The sequence below is a fragment of the Scleropages formosus genome, chromosome 8, assembly GCF_900964775.1.
Source record: "Scleropages formosus chromosome 8, fSclFor1.1, whole genome shotgun sequence".
In the NCBI taxonomy this organism is placed as follows: domain Eukaryota; kingdom Metazoa; phylum Chordata; class Actinopteri; order Osteoglossiformes; family Osteoglossidae; genus Scleropages; species Scleropages formosus.
In genome coordinates, this window is record NC_041813.1 from 7,634,778 (window position 1) to 7,655,053 (window position 20,276).

Consider the following 20,276-nt stretch of genomic DNA (forward strand, 5'->3'; position numbering starts at 1 on the left):
TACCAAAAATCTTCGCCGCCCGGGATTCGGCCTCGGGACGCGTCTGGCCCCTGTTCGGACGCACAGCCACCGCAGGCCGGGACGCGGGATGGCAACAGCGCCGCTCTTCAGCCGCCTTTCCGGTCGAGCGGATACCATCCGTAGCCTCAAAAGTACTGCAGCATGACCCATGTTACTCCTTTTTTCGTGGTGCCGTTTTGCGCAGTTGATCAACATAACACCATCCATGACTACACGTTAGAATGTAAAATGGTAAGGGCGGACAACTTTCGATAATAAACAAGTAATAATCATCATATTCAAGAATCATAATCAAGAATCATAAGAACAACTGCAGTGTTTCTAAAATATTAGACTACAATAAATTTAAATACTTATCACTAATAACTACCGTTACTGATACCACCAATAATAACTATGACATTCTGCCAATGACATACTGTATAATGGACAACAGTTTTCCAAGTTTTTTTCAAACTTAAGGACAAAAATCTATATCTTTACTGTAAAGTTTACTTTACACTGCTGGAAGCATTACACAAAAAGTCTTTTCGATTGAGAGGGAGAAAAAAAAAAGTTTCATATTCTGTAAATAATAAAAACAAATACTATGGAATAGCCGAGAAAGAGAATATTCTTTATTGAAGAAATTAACATATTGGAACAGGCTGTTTTTACTTCCAAAAGTACTTTCAACCTTTCAGGGAAAAGCCAGAACATGTAACAATTTGCAGCATTAACACAGGATTTTTAAAAAAAAAAAAAAAATTTTAAAAAAATGTATAACCGGTATTAAGTTGTACAAGTAATTTCTGCTTCGTGATGCTTGCCTTCCCATGAGATTTTGGGACCTTACCTGTGCTGGTTCATGAGGTCCTGGTTTCCCAGAGTGCTTTGCGCCAAGTAATTGCTTTGACCTGGCATAGGACAATATGGCTCAACAAGTGAAACGTTGCGTAGAGTGGGAAAATCAGTGTCCCTAGTTACCAAGTGGGGCAATCAACAGACATGCAAAACTAATCAAGCAAAATAACATTTCCACTAGAGAATGTAAATACTCCCAAAGAAAGCAAAGTTGTAAAACACTTACCTAGCATCACATCACAAGAAAAATGCACACCTAGACGCAACCTGTAGTAAAAAGTTTCATTTCACATTTTCAGAACCGCTTGTCCCATAGGTTGGTCAGGGGGATGTAGAATTATAGAAACCCGCAACCTGTGCGCATCTGTGGTTATAGTAGTAGTACGAAAATAACTTCAGTTTTTCAGAAACCTTTAAGTTTGAGCATATGTACTTTTGACCAAAAAGTAAAGTGCTTTATGCCTTGTCAACAAATGAGTACAGTATATAAAGTAAACTTAAGTAAAATCGACAGTGAGCAAACACTTTGACAGCAATTTATTGAAATGTTATTTTGTGCAGTGGTTACAGAGCAGTTTTAATGACAGCATTCAGATCATCATAAGAATGCAGAATAAAATTTAAATATTTCAACATTTTGTATATTTTTCACCACAACCGTATCTTCAGCATTTTGGTGCTGAGTACTGCAACAAACACAGAAAATGCTTTTTGAAACCACTTTTGGTCCTTGCTTCAATGCTTTAGCAACTCTTGTCGTCTTCTCCAAGTTCTCTTGTTCCTGTATCAACAAGTCTTTTGTTAAAAATAGAAAAACAGTTTAAGTGTGAAATGACAAAATAAACATACATCATAAGAAGCAGTTTTGTACATTACCTTTTTTTAAGGTAAGGGAAGATTTGAACTAGCAAATTTCACTTTTAACCATGTAAAACTGTTATAGACGCACACCACATTTCCGAGCTGCCTTTTTAGGGGATAACAAGCGGAGGAAATTCAAGATGGTTTTATTCTCATAATGCACTATGAGCCTTCCAGTTTGACTTTGCACAGTTTAACATTCCCCTACATTTTTGAATCCCTGTCCTCAGATCCCTGGTCACCTTTGATTTTCAGTCCAACTTGGCACTTCCCACTGCTATTTTATTTACAAATCAGCCACTATCCTTTATTCAAACATCAACACTCACATTTCACACTGACATAACAGGCCTTCGTCTACACCACGAAGTGAGGCACCAAATCCAGGGTCTGAGAACTCAAAATTAAGTGTCATAGATCCAAACTCAAATTAACTGTCAGTTTTCAAGCCTTTGTGCTGGCTATTTGGAGCCTTCGGCAGTGACCTCTGGGCTGAGGTCTTCTTTGCAAAACTCTTGAGCCCCCTGTGCCTCAGCGTCATTTTCATGTTCACCCGAGGGGATGGAAACCTCTGGGTCCTTGCTCTTGGTGGTATCTACACTTTTCAAGTCACGGGCTCCTCCTCTGTGGTCTGAAGGCCCACTGCCATAGAAGATATCATACAGATCTTGTGCCTTTGCTGCAGCCAAGTTGGACTTTGGCTTCTCGGTCTTCTGCAGAGGGTCAGCCGGGTTCTTCTGCAGCATGGGAGGGGGACGGACCACTACAGTCACAGTCTGTTCACTTTCCGGCACCCCAGGGACAGCCACATCAGATTCGTAGGTCAGTATGCACATGCCCGGAGGAAGCGGGGCCTCTTCTACACTAACGTCCACCTCTGTTCCTTGGGCAGCTTTCGAATTTCCAACAGTCATCGTTTCATCTGGGACTTCTGGAGTTTTCAGAACCACCTCCTCACCGCAAAATGCTTTTGAAATAAGGTCAGGAGTGACCATAGTGTCTTGTTTGTCCTGCTCCTTCAGTACAGGCAGAGGTTTATTAATACCATTTCCAGATGGTCTGATGGATAAAAAAGTGTTTAAGGGGGGAGGTTTATTAGAGGGGCCAGGGCCTGACTTCCTCAGTACCATAGGCGGTGCAGGCAGATTTGGGCGTATTTTTGCCAAGAGGGCTGGTTGGGAATTGGATGGTACCCAGGGACTAGAAGGAGGGATGACGGTTTTCCCTGAAAGCTTGATGGCAATGGTCTTTGACCTGACCAGTGCAGCCTTCCCATCATCCTTGTCCCCTCCGCCATCCACATCGCTACTTTCCTCCTCCATAATGTTCTCCGGAGCTTTCTCTTCCTCCTTGTCCACTTTCTTCCAGCTAAATTTCCCAAATGCAGGGGGAGATGATGTGGAGGATGAGGAGCTCTTGATTGCCTCCTCATTCCTCTTTCTCACCTTAGCAAGGATTGAGGGGCTAGGCCCAGAGATCACCCTGTGAAAGTCAGGTAACTTTTCGGTCTGCTCAGCTAATTTTGATGCCTCTGTTTTGCTGGCCTTCTCTAGTACCTGTTCATTACATTCATCTGTTTTCTCCTTCTCTTTCTTCTGACTTATGTCATTCCTGTGACTGACAGGTTTCTCATCTCTGTGATTTTCTGGTCTCTCCTCTTTGTGGTCTTGGATTCTCTCATCTTTACACCTTATAGTCTTTTCAGTCTTACTCTTTTGGGATCTTTCCTCTTTGTGAGATATTGACTTTTCTTCCTTTTGATTTTGGGGCCTCTCTTCCTTGTGATACGTGGGGTCCTCCTCCATCTTTCGCTTCAATTCGGAGTACTTTCGGTCTCGGCTCTCTGTAATCACAGCGAGTCCAGCCTGCCGGTCAAGGTTCCTCCTTTGCTCATAGAGTGGGAGTTCCTCAATGCGTTTCTAGTACAGAGACAAGAAAAATTAGGTCACGAATTTGGAGAACAGCACATTAAATGAAAGTTCAATTTTTTTTTTTTTTTTTTTAAAACACCTCAAGTCTTAGGTTGATCAAAACCTGCACTTGTGACTAATCTGTAAAAGAAAACACAAAAGTGCTGAAACTGCTATAGCCACTGTCTATGCCTATGAATATTAATTTTACCAGTAATGGATTTTGGGGGAAAGGTTGTGAATTACTGAAGAGATGAACAGCATTTACTGCATACACACTATTGTAAGAACCTTAGGAACGACTGTCAATTACTGGAGAATGTGTCAGGAACATGTATGATAATTACAGACTAATTTCTCCTACTTCAGGAATTACCTTGTACTTCTCATTATGATATGGAGATCTGACATGGTCTTCTGCACAAATGTGATCCCCAAAAAACTCCTTGCACAGCTGGCAGTAAAATCCTGTTATAGGTACCATAAACTCAGCCCCTGTATAAAGCAGCACACGATGGTAACATTAGTATGTGGTAACCATGGGGACAGATATGTAAATTAATGATGTATTATGTTCAGATGCACAGCTTTGAAGGAAGTGAAACAAATTTAAGAGGAGAGAAGATGACAAAGGTCCTGTCCTCGAGTGATATTTACAACAGCATTTTACAAAACTTCGGCAAGGTCAAGAAGTTCTCACACACACACACCACACAAAGTGTCCTAGAATCATTTTCTGCTACAAGCCTAGTACCTTTTGCAGGTTTGACAACCTTCTCTCCATCAGTCCATTTCTTTTCACTACAAGAGGAATTTGATGCCCAAGGCCTGTCATAAGGGTCCTGTGTCTGCATATACAGAAGGATGTGTTCTCAAGTTACAACACAAAAACAAATTACACAAAAAATGTAATTCTAAAACAAACAAAAAAAAAAAAAAAAAAAAAAAAAGCACAAGCAACTTTGAGGATACCTGTGGGGAAGGGAAAAATTAAAAGAAAGGTTAAATGTTTTCTGTAGATTGCAACCATTTGGGAAAGCTACTTTACTTGGAAACACATATAAGAGATATTAAAGAAGTGACACTAACCTTTCTGTGTGATTTGCTGTGCAAGTGCGTGAAAAAATCAAACATGGAGCCACAGATGGTGTTGCAGTTTTTGCACCAGTGATTTCCAGCATCGTAGAATTCATACTGATTCGGTGTCCCTGCTGCAGATGGGCTGTCTACTAAACTTTTCACCTTTTGTTTTTCTGGAGAGTTCCTTGACGCTGACATCTGCGTGAGGAAAAGCCGTAAATGAAGAACCTGTTATTATTTGATTTGAGTTTTACTAGATGAAAAAAGGAAAAAACTATGCACAAAGAAAATCTAAATTGTAACATAAAACAATTATAATTTAAACACTTATCCCTAATCACTCAAGTTTTTCAAAACATTCTTACCTTTGCAATCTAGGAGGCTCTGAGTGCCGGCCTTGAAGGGCGTTACCAAACCTAAATCAGCACCTGGGTTTGCTATTTTTTTGCTATTATACACTTTGTGAATGCAAAATTCATATAACCCTGCCATACAATGAAAGTTTGTTTCAGCAACATACCTTCTTCCTGTATGTAAATTCTGACACACTGTAGTCACTGAACCCTGATCCATGCTCACGTGTTCACAGAATGCTGTGATGGGTTAAGCCCTGATCAGAAGTCAGTGCTGCTGAGGGTAAAAGGCAGTGAGAGGTGGTTTGAAAGGTGTCTGTTTATGGGTGTGCTGTTTGCATGTCTTCGTGTTATTGCAAAGGTGGAGCTTCGGATAAGACAGGCACCTGAATAATTAGAACAGCTTTCTTCATACTGTAAAATTGCTTACATTTTTATATGTGCTTTCTATGGATAGTTGGCATAATTGATTGTTTTAATTTGTGGATCATTTTTTGACAGTACTGACATTGTGAAACTGGCCAGGAAATCGTGAACTCCCAAGAATGGTCTTAAACTTTGTTAATCATTTTCTAAAGCGTTTACATTCCACATTTGGAACAAACCAGGAGACCCTTCGACTGAACCCAGGGTTATCAACTCTGTAGTTCCCATATTAAGCGTTGCTTTCATTTGATATATTCTAAAAGGACATTTCTTAGACTATATTTAAAAACCCTACATGTGAGAAGTGTATTGCAACTAGTGTAGCTTTTTTCTTTCTTTTTAAATAAATAAAATTAAAAAACCTTTAATAATCTCCAGACAAGGACTGAATGTTCAAGGCTTGACAGATTAGAAATCAAACTTTCAAAAGACACCACATGGGACAGAAATGAAACCCTCAATTATTCAAATATTGTCTTTGAGGTTCTATTTAAAGGCAGACTGTGCAAAGTGTTAGCCATGCAGTGAAAGACATATATTGAAAGCAGGTTAAAGCAAGTTTACTGGTGTTAAAGTGAAGGAAAATGGTGGCAGAGGGCAGATACACAAGGAAACATAACAGAGCCTTGTAAACATCAAACATATTTGAGAAGGTTCCCAAACCAAAGAGCTGCTGCCCTGCAACAACTTAGCACAGAAGTGACATTTCAAACTATTACAGAGGAAAAAATTAAACTAAAATTTAACAATGACACTTTACCAGTGCCTCAGACTTCTGGTGTTCATCCAGAACACCTCTAAGAATTCTACCTTGGAAGAAGGGGCGTTGGTGGATGGTGCAGATGCTGGCTTCTCGGAGGTCCGAGCTTGCTCTCGCACCTTCTCTGATGCTGCCTCCTGCTCCACAGACAATCGGGATTCCTTCCTATATTTTTCAGAAACGTGCAGGCCGAGAATGATGGCCACTTTCTCCAGTTCAGCACGCTTCTTCTCAGCTGCCTCATGTTCCTTGCGGAGTTCGGAGATCTGGGCCATGACATCCTCTTGAAGATGGCCCACCTCAGCAAGTAGTGGGTCCTTGTGGCCGTCCTTCTCTCGCCGTTTCTTTCGCAAGAGTTCCCCTTTGACAGTGAGGCAGAATACAAACAAAACCACAAAAGATATTTAAAGCTTAGGATTTAGAAGAAAGGACTCTGATTCAGAAACTAAAAACCACACAATTAAACCATGTTTTCATCTAAAAATAAGCAAGTATTAAGATGTATAACATAAGCGTTTAGAAAGGCAAAAAAAAAAACAACACACTATGCCAACATCAGAATGAGGAAAGTACCTTGCTGCTTCCTTAACCTTTCTAATTCCTTCATGAGATACTCTTTCTTCTTCATACGCATCTCTCGTTCTTTCTTCAGCTTCTCCCACTCTTCGCTAACCTACAAACAAATAGGCTTGTGATTTTATCAAACAGGAACAATTCATTTCCACATATTTTAGCAACGTAGGCTCACGGATCAAATCAAAAACCAATAATTACTACTAAAGAATTTCTTTAAGAAGTTGCCAACAAAGGAAGTTAACAATGAAAGACAAAATAAATCTATATGGAATTAATTACCTGTAGTCAGTGTGACTTCCTTTAACATCTCAAGGGACATCAGGAAGCATACTGGTGAAGGCTATCACCTTGCAATCTGAAGGATCCAGTTAAAACCCCCTAATCCCACTATATACTACTCTTGAGCAACATACTTCTCCTTAATTATTGTAGTAACAAGAGCCTACTGTATAAATGGAAGAACTGTAAATAGCTTATTGTTGAATTAACGTGAAATCAAAAGTAATCTTGGACAAAATATTTATAGTTTTTCTTTGCATTCTTCTGTATACCCAACTGGATATAGAGCATAGTGTGAACGATCTGGAAATGTAGAAAGCTCTTAAAGTATGGAAACTCTGGTTTTCCAAGTACCTTCTGTTTTTGACTGGCATTATTCTTTTCCTCTGACACCCTTGAGCATTGGCCACTCGCAACATGACGATTTGGATCACTACAGGCAAGGTGTGCATCTTCTTTCATCACTGAAGTACAGCAATTGGAGATTAGATTGAGGCATTAAGTAACAAAAACCATTAAGAGAACTTCTTAATATACTGGCTCCTCAAATTACAAATTGTGGACTTGCACATTTTCAAAGATACAAACATTTTTATTGATTATTGGGTTAACTTACCAATTTCTACAATTACCATCTGCAGAATTGTGAATGTGACCTGTGTTCACACTCCAAATCAAGAGATTGCAGCAAAGCTCACCCAGGCATTATTGGTGTGGTACCTCTTTAGTCAGCTACCTTACAAAATTTGTGTAAGAGGAGATATACTATTATCACAGAGATGAAGCTAGAAATTAAATACAGGTGGGCCCTGATTTACAATGGTTCGACTTGCAATTTTTTCGAATTTACAATTGTGAACTGGCGATAGACATTCAGTAGAAACCGTACTTTGAATTTTGATTTTGTTCCCAGGCAAGAAATATGTGGTGCGATACTTCCTTGCAATACTGGGCTGCGGCAGCGATCCGCATCTTCCAGTCTGCCACGCGGCTATGTTTTGTGCATCCATAATGTCACAGAAATGCCCATCTGTGTCTCCTGCTACTGGTGGGAAGAAGAGGAGGAAGGCAGTTACTTTTGAGGAGAAATTCAAGATAACTGCCCAGAATGAAGGCGGTAAGCCCGTAATGGCCATCGCAGGTATGCTAAGCTACGATGTTCGGTAGGTTAGGTGCATTAAATGCATTTTCGACTCACGATAATTTCAATTTACAATGGGTTTCGCGGAACGTAACCTCATCGTAAGTCGGGGACCCCCTATAGTCGTCTTCTCGCAACATCTAACGCACATGACAAACTGACTTTGTGGAGACGCCATACTTTTATTTTTCAATACATTTAAATTATTTAAGTTAAGGAAAACAGCAAGCTTTTTTAAATTGCTGCTATATCTCATGTTTTTACAGAACCTAGTCTGCAAATAAATCAAGGGACATGTCTATTACTAAGCTTTTATTGATTGTGATTTAGGGGTTAAAGTGACTTTGGCATAAACGAAATAAGCTCCAAAGAGCCTTTCTGTTCCATTTATGATCGTAAGTTGAGGAGCCAGTGTGTGTAAAAGATTTATGCAAGATGTAAGAAAAAAAGTCACAAATCTAGATATTTATAAAGCACCTTCAAAAAATAAAAAAGCTTATTTGGCTTTCTCTGAATTAATAGTCCAACCTTTTCTGAAATTATCCATTACAAACCAACAGAAAAAAAAATACACAGAATCACATGTTGCCTCACCACTCTTTGATCCCAGTGATAACTCAGTCTTCTGGGGAGTTTGACCCTTGTTTTGATCATCTATGGTAACGGTCTCAATAACTCTGAGGTAAGGTCGTCCAGCTACTGTCGACACCCGCTGATTTTCCACTGGGGCCATTGGTGGCACCAGAGAAGGTGGTGGGTACATGGGCCACCTCTGAGACACGTATGGCATGTAGTTCCCATACTGCCCATAGCCAGAGGGTGGATAGTTTGGGGTCAGTGGTGGGTAATTTGGTGGCAGATTCTGAGGGTAAGTTGATACTTGGTGAGCAGGCAGGGGTCCAAGAGTGGTGGCAGGATGGGGGACAGATAGGGAGCTGTGAATGGGGTTCATAGCAGTGACGATGGGTGGTTGTGAGGCTTCCTTCCCCAAAACGGGGATTCCCAAGTTTTTCTCTTCCACCTCCAGTCTGCCGGAGGGCATGTGGATTTCACCATAAGATGTTCGTCGAGAAGGGGGAGGTGATTGGGAACACCTCTCTGAATGTGATGACTTTTTACAGCTGTGGCTCCAACTGGGGCTGCGGCTTCTGCTCCCACTCCTGCTGTCGCTGTGACGTCTGTCCCAGCTTGCTGATGAGGCCCTCCGATCGGCCTGTTTCTCCACATGGCGTGAAGATGCTGGTGCTGGTTTCTTTCCATGCAGGCGCTCCTGTGTTCTGGAGGCAATCTTGCTGATCTCTGCTACACCTAGATCCAACCCAATGGTTTTTAGCAGATTCTGGATTTTCTCATATTCTTCAATGTCCTGCCTCTCCTTGGCATCTTGAGGACCCACTCCAGGTGGGTAGCAATAAGATTCTGACAGCTGGCAAGACATTTCAGATTTCCCATCTTTCTCAAGAGTGGTGCTTGTCTGGCTCCCATGGCAGTACCTCATATCAAAGTGGTTCTGATCATGGGAACTCCTAATTGTTTTGGCCTCAGCATGGTCCTCAATGTAAGAGTGGTCTCGGTGATTCAAAGGAAAAGTGCTGGCTAAGGATGACTTGCTAGGAAGACCATGAGTCCGCTCATCTTGGTTGAGACACTGCAGCATAAAGTCAGAACTGTCATGATACTGTGATATTCCTGACTTTGCATCATGATATCGCACTGTTTCAGGTTTGCCATCACCATGCTCGGCTATCTCAGACAGACTGTACTGTTGGGTGGCTCCCGTCTGGATGGGTGTTTGGGCCTTGGCCTTGTCCTCTTCATCCTCATCCCCATAGAGAAACCGCTCTTCATCTTCAATGTCTGTGAAGCTTTTCTTTTTCTCCTGTAAGCCAGGAAGATCACCCATCAAACCCAAAATGCGCGAGAATCCACTACTGTCCTGCCTGACCCTCTCGTGAGGGAGGAGAAACTCACAGGGAGTCTCTGTCTTGACCATGCTAAGCATCTCTTCATGCTGCTGATGGCTCGGGCTCTGCATTGGGTTCAGCTTCTTCTGCTCTTCCTGTGACTCCTCTCTCCTCTCCCCTAACATGGATGCAAACAGACCTGACTCCATCCCTTTGCTCACAACTTGGAGAAAGCGCTCAGTTTCCCTGGAGAGACTGCTGGGCTGTTGATCTCGTCTAACTTCCACTGGAGAGTCACCACTCTGAAAAACAGTAAGGGGAACAGATGGTTTCTCAGCCCTGGTTGTGGCAGGCAGAGTAAAGATTCTCTGTTCATCTTTGCATATAATCATGTAACAGCTAACTGAAGCGAACAAATTCTGCCTTTTCTGTCACAACTAAGGCAGTCACCTGTATAGTGAGAATTAAACCAGCAGACTCCAAAAACATGAAGTATATTTCTTCATAGTTTAAAAACAAATTGATGACAGGAATAATTACAGAAACGCAGTCTACTAACCTGCACAGCAGCTGGCGAATCAGTCTCAGAGTCAAAACGCTTCTTCAAAATGGACTTTTTAGGCACGGTTAACATTTCCTCCACCTCCTTGCGTCTTCGGGCCAGCTCCAGTTCCCGAAACTCATCACCTTTCTTATCCTTTGATGGAAGCGCACTCGGGCTTCTATGGTGTACCCTGCGAGAGCTACTCCTACTTCTACTACTGCTGCTGCTGCTGCTGCGGCTGCTGCTACTACTGCTGCTGCCACTACGACTCCTGCTCCTCCCTCTGGTGTGGCTCTTGCTCCGCCCCCAACTCCTGCCACGACTCCAACTCCGGCAATGTTGGTGGCTTTTGCTCCTCCTCCGACTCCTTCCCCGGCTGCAGCTCCTGCTGCGGTGATGACTTTTGCTCCGCCCCCTATCATGACTATGGCTCCTACTCCTCCCCCGGCTCCTCCCTTTGCTCCGGCTCCGCCTCCTGTACATATGGTCATCTAGCCACAAATAACCTGGATTCTTCTCAGGGAAAGCAGGATGATAGTGCGCGTTTCCAGCATGGTAATCTCTTTTAGGAAAAGACCAAAAAGCATAAGCAGTATAACCGTTTGCCCATAATAAGCTATACATATATTATTGCCTCATTTACAGCAAAAAGAAAAAAATGGTTTCAACCAGCCCATCACAATGCCCCACCCTTCTACATAATTAAACAGCATTGTTGATGGTTTACATAGTCATGCACTGATAGTAAAAACTATTTATGATTCTTATATTTATATATATCTTATCAGATTGTTTCTGATTACTGGCAACTACAACTAGAACTCTTGCCCCTGATTAATTTTCTTCACGTTGTACCTCTCATAGTGGTCGCCTTGTTTTCGAGAAGAAAACCCCGTCAGCTCATTACCCACAGTGATCACTAGGTTGTGGTCAATAGGAAAGCCACTATGGGGCGGAGAAGGTGTCAGTCCCTGCGGAAGAGTCAAACAAGAGCTGTGAGAAACGGTACATAACATTTTGATTAATTTACAAGACAGCGACTGGCCACATCATATACAGAAGCAAACACAAACTTTCTTAAAAGCATCCCAATTATACTCTAATTTTATTCATATGCTGGGCCCTCAAATTAAGAGGACATCTGGGACCGTAAGTCTGATTATAATTTCACTTGTATATAAATTCAACCACTAATGTGGTCAAAAATGTCATAAGTGAGACACAAATGAATTAACTTGCAGGGCAGATGGTGCAAAAAAAATCTTGGATATACCTATAATGAACAAAAAATAAAAGATGTAGCAACAGGACCAAACTCTGAGCTGAAAATGACAATGGCAGAAATCGCATACTCACGGACCTTCAAGTTTACAAGGATCTGCTAGCAACCTTCCATTTTGCTGTTTCCTCAGCTAAAACCATTTTTTTCCACTACAAACTATAGTCTGCAATCAACAACACACACAGACTGTGCTCAACCTTTTCATCCCTACTCTACTCTCCTTCTCCTCCCTCACCGCTGACAATTTTACCCTGTTCTTCACAGACTCAACTCCATCACAGACAAGCTCTCGGCATCCACCTGCCCTGATCATGCTGGATCTCCCTGCAAAGTTATGTCCTCCGCATTTCAACCTGTCAGAAACTGAAATCTCCAGCCTCCTACCGTCACACAGAGCCACCACCTGCTCCCCCAATCTGAACCCTTCATCTCTCCTACAGGTTATTTCCCTAAAATTTCTCTCATCTCCAAGATCATCAATTCCTTGCTCTCCTCTGGGTGTTTCCCATCTGCCTTCAAAACTGCCCTCATTTTACTGCTGTTAAAGAAATTCTCTGAGTCCAGAACTACAGGCCAGTGTCACCTCCTCCTTTTTCTGTCAAAAACTTTACACCAGGCAACCTGTGATAAGCTGTCAGCAGTGATCTCCTTGACAGTAATCAGTGTGGATTCAAAGCGGGACATAATACCGGGACGGCTCTCCTCGCAGTATCAGATGCTCTCCAGTCAGCCAGAGCAGCCTCTCTCTCCTTGGTCCATATTCCTACTGAACCTATCTGCAGCATTTGACACTGTCAACCACCAGAGTTTACTCTCTTGGTACAGTTTGGCATCAAAGGAACTGTACTGAAAAGGATGGAGTCCCATCTATCAGATAGATCCTACCAAGTGGTCTGGTGGGGCTTCCATTCATGCCCTAGCCTCTCTCAGTCGGTGTTCCGCAGGGCTCAATACTGGGCCCCCTACTCTTTTCAATGTACACCCCTTCCCTTAGAACTGTTATCACCTCCCAAGGATTCTCCTACCACTGGTACATCGATGATACCCAGCTTTTCCATGCCTTTCCCCCTAAAATTGAACATTTCCTCATGCATCGCCACCTGCCTCTCAGATATCTCTGCCTGGATGTCTGATCACCACCTACAGTACAAACTCTCCAAAACAGGGATCCTCCACCTCCCAGCTGTTCCATCCATCCCTTTCTGTACTATTTTACTGCAAATGATATTCTAAGAACAACTCAGGAGAAAGGGATTATCAGTGTTACAGTAATTAGAAAAATTTCATGGATACATGGCTTTCTGACAATAATAATCTTTATACAGTGCTTCAGTACTTTACAAGAGTCACATACAGTATAGGTTACGACTAAAGAAGTTTACAATAAATAACAGCATTTAAAACAATATCGTTTTTAAAACAACAAAAAAAACAGAATCCATTCATTATTTTTAACCGTTTGTGCAATGCATGCACACAGGCAGACATGTCTATGTGTAGAAAAACACATGCATATCATCACGTCTTTACCCTGTAGGAGGAAATCCACGAGAACACGCAAACTCTACCGAAACTGATTCCCACTCCCAGTTTAAGAAATATCAGAAGCACCATGAAAATGCCACCATTTCAAAAATCAAAAAGAATTCCTTATGCTACGTTATCACCGTTTCAAGCTGTGAAATTATGGTTTGTTTTTTTTTTTTTTTTTAAAGCTATAGCAATTACTATTTCCAGATTGCAACGTCACCCAACGCACAGGTCTGTGCAAAAGCAGAAATCCCATTTTACTGTGACCACTTGTGATGTTTAAAATACACAAAATAAAAATATAATCATAAGATTATTGTAAGATAAACATTGAGCATAAGATTTTGAACACATGGGTCTTAAAGGCAGATTTAAAAGGGAAGGCTACATCTAGCCAGTACAAGAAAATGCTAGTTTGATTCCCGCTTAGCATGTGTGGAGTTTAAATGTCCTCCCCATGTTCACACGGCTTTCATCCAGGTGCTCCAATTTCCATCTACAGTTGAAAGACATGCGGCTGGCGCAGTGAATTTCCTCACTCGAGCTAATAAATAATTACAGGTGTCTGGAGAAGCTCCGATATTGTGGACTTACTTTGAAATTGATTTCCTCTGCCTTTAAAAGATAAGAAAAGATTTGCATATTTGGTATACGAGAGAGCACGAGCTGTGACTGACAAATCTATTTGTGAAAAACATAACATTAAAAGAGAAGTTACAAATCTTCATTCATTTACTATCAACATTCAGACGTTCATTGCAGGGTTGTGGAGGTCCAGAGACTATCCTAACCAAGAGAGGGACAATTTGATCATTTGGCTTACAGATGTTAACATAAAACAGAGTTCATAAAATCACTGCGTATGTCTTTCACTCCACAAAGCATGCAGACAGTCATTAGGGTCACTGTATAGCATTACTAACAAATGCTTGACATGAGATGACCTTCAAAGATCTCAGTTACAGCTTTATTTACTTTCTGTAAGGGAAGTCATGTTGTTAAGGCTTACATTATTTAGTTAATACATTATTTAGTTAACAGTTACATGCTGATGGTTAGAATGATCACCTTAGAATCAAAAAGCCCAGGATTGAATTTCACTCCTGCTACACCACCCTCAACTGACATACTTACTCTGCACTGAGATAGTAAAAATTCCACAGATGAATAAAGGGGTAAATAGTCAGCTAAATAATAATCATAAAAGTTTTCATTCACCGACTTGAGCAATGATTATAAATTTATCTCAAACTTTGGTGTATTGGTTGAGACTGCCAATGAGAAAGAAGTAGGAAGGACAGTAACATTTATTCATTTAGCTGACACTTCTCTCCAAAGTGACTCACAATTATCGCAAACTTACAATTATTTACCCGTTTATACAGTTGGGTAATCTAACTGGAGCAATTTAGGGAAGTACCTTGTTCAAAGGTACTACAGCTGGAGCTGGGGAGCAAACCTGTGACCTTTGAATGCAAAGGCAGTAACTCTAAACACTATGCTACCAGCTCTTCACTTTACAATGCATTCCCAAAAATTTACCAAACACTGAAAAACCAGATAAGGAATTATCGTGTTTTTTTTTCCCCCAAACAAAGAAAAATTCAAATTCATTCCAAGCCCATGGAAAGTTCACCCTAAAAACCACCTTACATGAAGCCAATCGTCATAATGAAAAAGCTGAGTGACACATTAAAATGTTGTGAACAGCAATAAGCAAATTCAGAACAATCCGATTTCATAAAGTAAACATAATTTTATAGTGCGCATGGGCTGGCTCAGTGAAGACTAAGGTTATGTGTCACATTTAAATCAATCAGTATTTATAAAATTAAAGCACAACTATACACAAGACAAAAACATAACTATGCAAGCAAGACCGCAGAGTGCGAGACCACGACCGAGAGCATGGGTACAAGACTCCCAGAATGCAGTGCAACTCAGTCTCTCACACAGCTGCTTTGTGCAATTTTCAAATGCAGTCTCAAGTTTATTGCAGCGGACAGAATGTCACAGGACTGAATCGGGTGTCACAGTCCAGATATATGAAAATCGATACTGATTTTTAACCAAAACGGTAATAATAATCATAGATGGAATAATAGAAAGAAAAACATATGCATAGAAGAAATAACAAGGGATTTGTTATTGAAGTAGTAGAACTGCATTAATAAACTTTTTGAAGGAGTATCTGACCCCTCCGAGGGGTGTGGTGGCGCAGTGGGTTGGCCCACAGTCCTGCTCTCCAGTGGGTCTGGGGTTCGAGTCCCACTTGGGGTGCCTTGCGATGGACTGGCATCCCGTTCTGGGTGTGTCCCCTCCCCCTCCGGCCTTACGCTCCTGTGTTACCGGGTAGGCTCTGGTTCCCCGCGACCCTGTATGGGACAAGTGGTTCTGAAAATGTGTGTGTGTGTCTGACCCCCCAGGACTATGTTACAAGACAAGAGTCCAACCACCACCTTTCACACCTTATTCATACTCTATTAGTCACCATTTCCAGGGTACTAAAAAAAAGCATGAAAGACACCACAAAAACCTCTTCGGTTTGACACACCAAATGTGTATCTCTGTTCCAAAATGACTGATATAAGGTATAGCGCAGAATAAATGAACATTAAAGTCAAATGACTCCGTAGCAGGCAAAAATGCTGCTGTACCGAATAAGCCTGAGTAATAATAAGTATGAGAGGGTATTCAGGAACTTATACAAGGGCTGAATATATTTATAAATCACTGTTCCAACCAGAAATTTTTCTGGTGTTACTTGTGTCAGACTCGGTCTTCATATAACCCCAGTTCCAAAAAAGTTAGGACAGTATGGAAAATGTTAATAAAAACAAAAAGGCGTGATTTATAAATGTGCTTTGACTTGTATTCAAACAAAAACAGTATAAACACAAGGTATTTTATGTTTTACCTAATCAGATGCATTGTTTTTTGAAGATATACGATTAATCTGAAATTTATGCCTGCAACATGTTCCAATAACTTGGGAGAGTCAAGTGTTTACCACTGTGTAACAAAACCATGTCTTTTAATAACACTTAAGCGTTTGGGCACTGAAGACAGTGGAATTTTCCCCCGTTCATTCAATGTGCAGGTTTTCAGCTGTGCAGTTGTACAGGGCCTTCGTTGCAGTATTTTGTGCTTCATAATGCGCCACACATTCATAATAGGACACAGGTTAGGACTGCAGGCAGCCCAGACTAGTACCCGCAATCTCTGCTTATGCAGCCATGCATTTATAATCTCTGCAGAATGTAGTTTGGTGTCATCCCTAGAAGAGGGGGCATCTGGGTGGCAGCAGATGTTGCTCCAAAATTTGCATGTATCTATGATGCATGGCTTCTGCTTTGCATAGTAAAGCCTTAACTTGCATATGTGGATGCAGCGGCAAATGGTGGTGGCTGACAAAGGTTTACCGAAGAACTCCCATGTCACGATATTCATTACAGACCTATGACAGTTTTTCAGACAGTGACGTCCGAGGGATCGGAGATCATGCGCATTCAGAAGCGGCAGCACGGTGGCACAGTGAGTAGAGCTGCTGTCTCACAGTGCCGGGGGGGGTGTGGGAGGACGTAGGTTCGATCCCAGCTCAGCCTGTGTGGACGTTCTCCCCGTGTCTGTGTGAGTTTCCTTCCATAGTCCAAAGATATGCTGTTCAGGTTCATCCATAGCGTGTGAGTGACAGAGAGAGTGTGTGTATTTCACGGATGTATGGATGAGTGACCCAGTGTAAATAGCGTATCTAGCAGTGCAAGTCACTGCGGTGAATAAGGCGTGTGGGCTGGTAACGCTACATAGAGTTCGTCGGAAGTCTCTTTGGAGAAAAGTGTCTGCTAAATGAATGCATGTAAATGCAAGTGGTTTTCGGCCTTGCCCATTACACATCGAGATCTGACTGGATTCCTCGAATCTTTTTATTATATTGTGCACTGCAGAAGGTGAAATGCCCAAAATCCTACTGTTTTCTCTTTGGGGAAAGTTGTTCTCAAAGTGCTGGATTATTTGCTGATGCATCTGTTAACAAATTGGCAAGCCTCGACCCATCCTTGCTCTTGAAGGACTAGGCCTTTTTTAGGAAGGTCCTAATATACTCTAACACGATTACCTCAACTACTTAACATCAGCCGTTTCACATCACCGTGTTTTTTCCAACTGATCACATCATTATTAGTCCTAAACTACCCTGTCTCAACTTCATTGGAACCTGTTGCAGGCATCAATGTCAGAATAAATTATATCTTCAAAAAACAATGCAACTGATCAGATAAAACATTAAATACCGTATCGTCATACCCGTTTCGTTCAAATACAAGTCAAAGTAAATTTACAGATCACTCCTGTTTGGTTTTATAAGCATTTTCCACACCGTCCCAACTTTTTTGGAACTGGGGGTTGTACGTGTATTTCTTCGTATTCCACCTCATAGCGTCTTCTCAGTAGCATCACTTTTACTTGCAGTGCCACCGTGCTATGGGGTCAAGAAGAGCTACCTCCTCGCGGTGACCCCCCGGGCAACGTCCCTGACAACCAAGTGCTCCTCAAATCAATCAAAGTGGTCTAAAGCTTGCCCCACACCATTAAAGATCTGTTTTCTCACCATACGATAAAATAAATACTGTGCTATCCTCTTATACTCATATCTTAATATCTTCCTATATATTATACAGCTATAATTACGCTACTGAATTTCTAGAAAGGGTCTGAAAACTCACCTTTTCCGGTCCCATTTCGCCCAAGATCTCTCCAGCTCATTTACGGTGTAAATGTTCACGCATCTTAACTTCATGAGCATCACCAGATAAAGCCTTTATTCAGCCGCTACTCCGGCATTGCATGTGATTGTTTGTGTACGTTTTAACATTAAAAAAAATGGTAGGAGCGAGGGTATCAGGATTTGTCTATCCTGCGTTAATGCACCGACTCGAACGATGAACTTCGGTGCAGCAAGTGGAAGGTAACAAACTAGGTTGGCTTGAAACTTTCATGTCTGCAGCTATGTCTCTGTCCCTTGTAATGCATGAATGATGAATTGTACTTTTGCCGAGATCATAGATGTATGTCGCTTTTGGACAAAAGTGTCAATAAATGTAATTGTAAACGAATTAAAATTAAAATCAGAAGTCACACAATATGAATATCTCAAGTCAAAGCAGTGAGTGAATAACCAAAAGACAACAACTGCAAGCCTCTGTCTTCCTGCAATCTGAAGGTTGCTAGTTCAAATCCCATTGCAGTACTCAAGGCACTTATTTTATTGATACAGTTCTATGGCCAATTGAAAAGTGACTAAGATCATAAATTGACTTCTGGGCAAAGGAATCAGTTACACAGATCATGTTACTAATATATAATTACTGTACATCGTAAGAGCATCAGTGGGGTCTCACTCTTCTGCCTGTAATAAATCCAACTACAAATTGAAATGCAAATTCAACCGAAATGCAAAAGTTCTCCACGCCATGGCCCATTTCTGCACTGCGGACCTACTTTGTTTGCGCCGGGGTCTCTAGGCGGAGGCCCACCGCCCCGGAATTCGCCGCACAGCTTCCTGCTGCTTCCTGCGTCAGGAGACGGAAACCGGCTCCTCCGCGGCGGAGAACGCCGATACTCGTCCGGATTCCCGCGGTATCCGTGATAAGCAGCGCGGTCCCTCACGCGGTCATCTCTGTAGGGGCCGTGGTGGAGAGGACCAGGGCCCGGCGGCGAGTGGCTCACATTCGGCCCTCTGGAACTCGGCTCGGACGACGCCGGACCGTGATGAAACTCCCGGGAATAGCCTCGCTGAGCTCTTCCGCGAAACATAGTTACTTAAGTGATAATATGCGTGTCCACGTTTGTGCATCAATCGCGCGCAAGTCGTTCACGCACTCTCTTCTAGCGCCGACCCTCCTCCGCCGCGCACAGATTGGTTTCTGTTCCACTCCCACAAAGCACAGAAACAGCCAGCTTCTACAAGGACCTCATTGGTCCGTCTGTTCAGCTCCAAGGTAGCAGTAGGATGACGTCGGTCATTCTAGAACCAATTGAGAAACGAAAAAGACGAGCGGTTTCAAAAGCCAATGTTGTTTCACAGACAAGTCGTCGCATTGAAAACGTCACTTTCTGTTGGTCGGACGCGTTGCGTGGTGCAGTTTATTCACCTCATGACCTGCGCGGTTGGTGCGATGACCGCGTTTCAAACAGGACAGTGGAGTAATAAGCCCAATGATTTCAACTGTATTGACAGGGGAAAAAAAAAAAAAAAAACAGCAATTGCAGAATTTACGATCAGGAATAGAACAACGAAACAGATACAGATATTAAAACAAAGGTGGAGGCAATATAACAAAGATGATAGATAGATAGAAAAACTTATCACAAATAGGGTAAGATGTCAATAAAAGCACACTTCTCGCAACTTTGGGGCTTTTAGAAATTAGAATAGTGAAAGTTCAGTTCATTTTATAAACGGGAAAGAAAGGGTTCAAACTACTGAATTTACACTTATTTATGTAATATTTGGCTAATAAGAAAATAACGTTAATTATCGAGTACCAATTTTCATCTGTCTGGTATCTGGAAAATCCAAACAATACACGCATAAAAACTAAAGGGACATCAAACCAAAACCAGGTTTCCACTGCATTAAAAAACTGCAACCAGAATTTCAGCATGTATCTACAGAACCAAAAGAGGTGAAGAGCTGTTTCTGGGGATCTTCACAGAATGAGCACCTTTTGTCAATGTCTTTTTTAAGTATTTGGATAAAGCATTTACT

General features: G+C 41.8%; 1 protein-coding gene across 2 annotated transcripts; it reads right to left on the reverse strand.

Annotated features, from left to right (window-relative positions):
• Nucleotides 1-1,387: 1,387 nt before the first annotated feature.
• Nucleotides 1,388-19,503, reverse strand: znf318 (zinc finger protein 318). 2 transcript variants are annotated; one of them, XR_001964835.2, is made up of 12 exons: nucleotides 19,007-19,503; nucleotides 11,554-11,669; nucleotides 10,714-11,260; nucleotides 8,845-10,456; nucleotides 7,464-7,573; nucleotides 6,828-6,927; nucleotides 6,305-6,615; nucleotides 4,725-4,913; nucleotides 4,390-4,483; nucleotides 4,012-4,130; nucleotides 1,741-3,644; nucleotides 1,388-1,645 (listed from the first exon to the last, which is right to left on the reverse strand). XR_001964835.2 is itself a non-coding variant. In XM_018725103.2 (11 exons), the coding sequence occupies exons 1-11, from the start codon at nucleotides 19,319-19,321 to the stop codon at nucleotides 2,187-2,189; spliced, it is 4,971 nt and encodes a 1,656-aa protein (XP_018580619.2). In that variant the 5' UTR covers nucleotides 19,322-19,503; the 3' UTR covers nucleotides 1,388-2,186. The 2 variants fall into 2 exon arrangements, 1 of the variants encoding a protein (XP_018580619.2); XM_018725103.2 differs by having other exon boundaries at nucleotides 1,388-3,644.
• Between the last annotated feature and the right edge of the window lie 773 nt (nucleotides 19,504-20,276).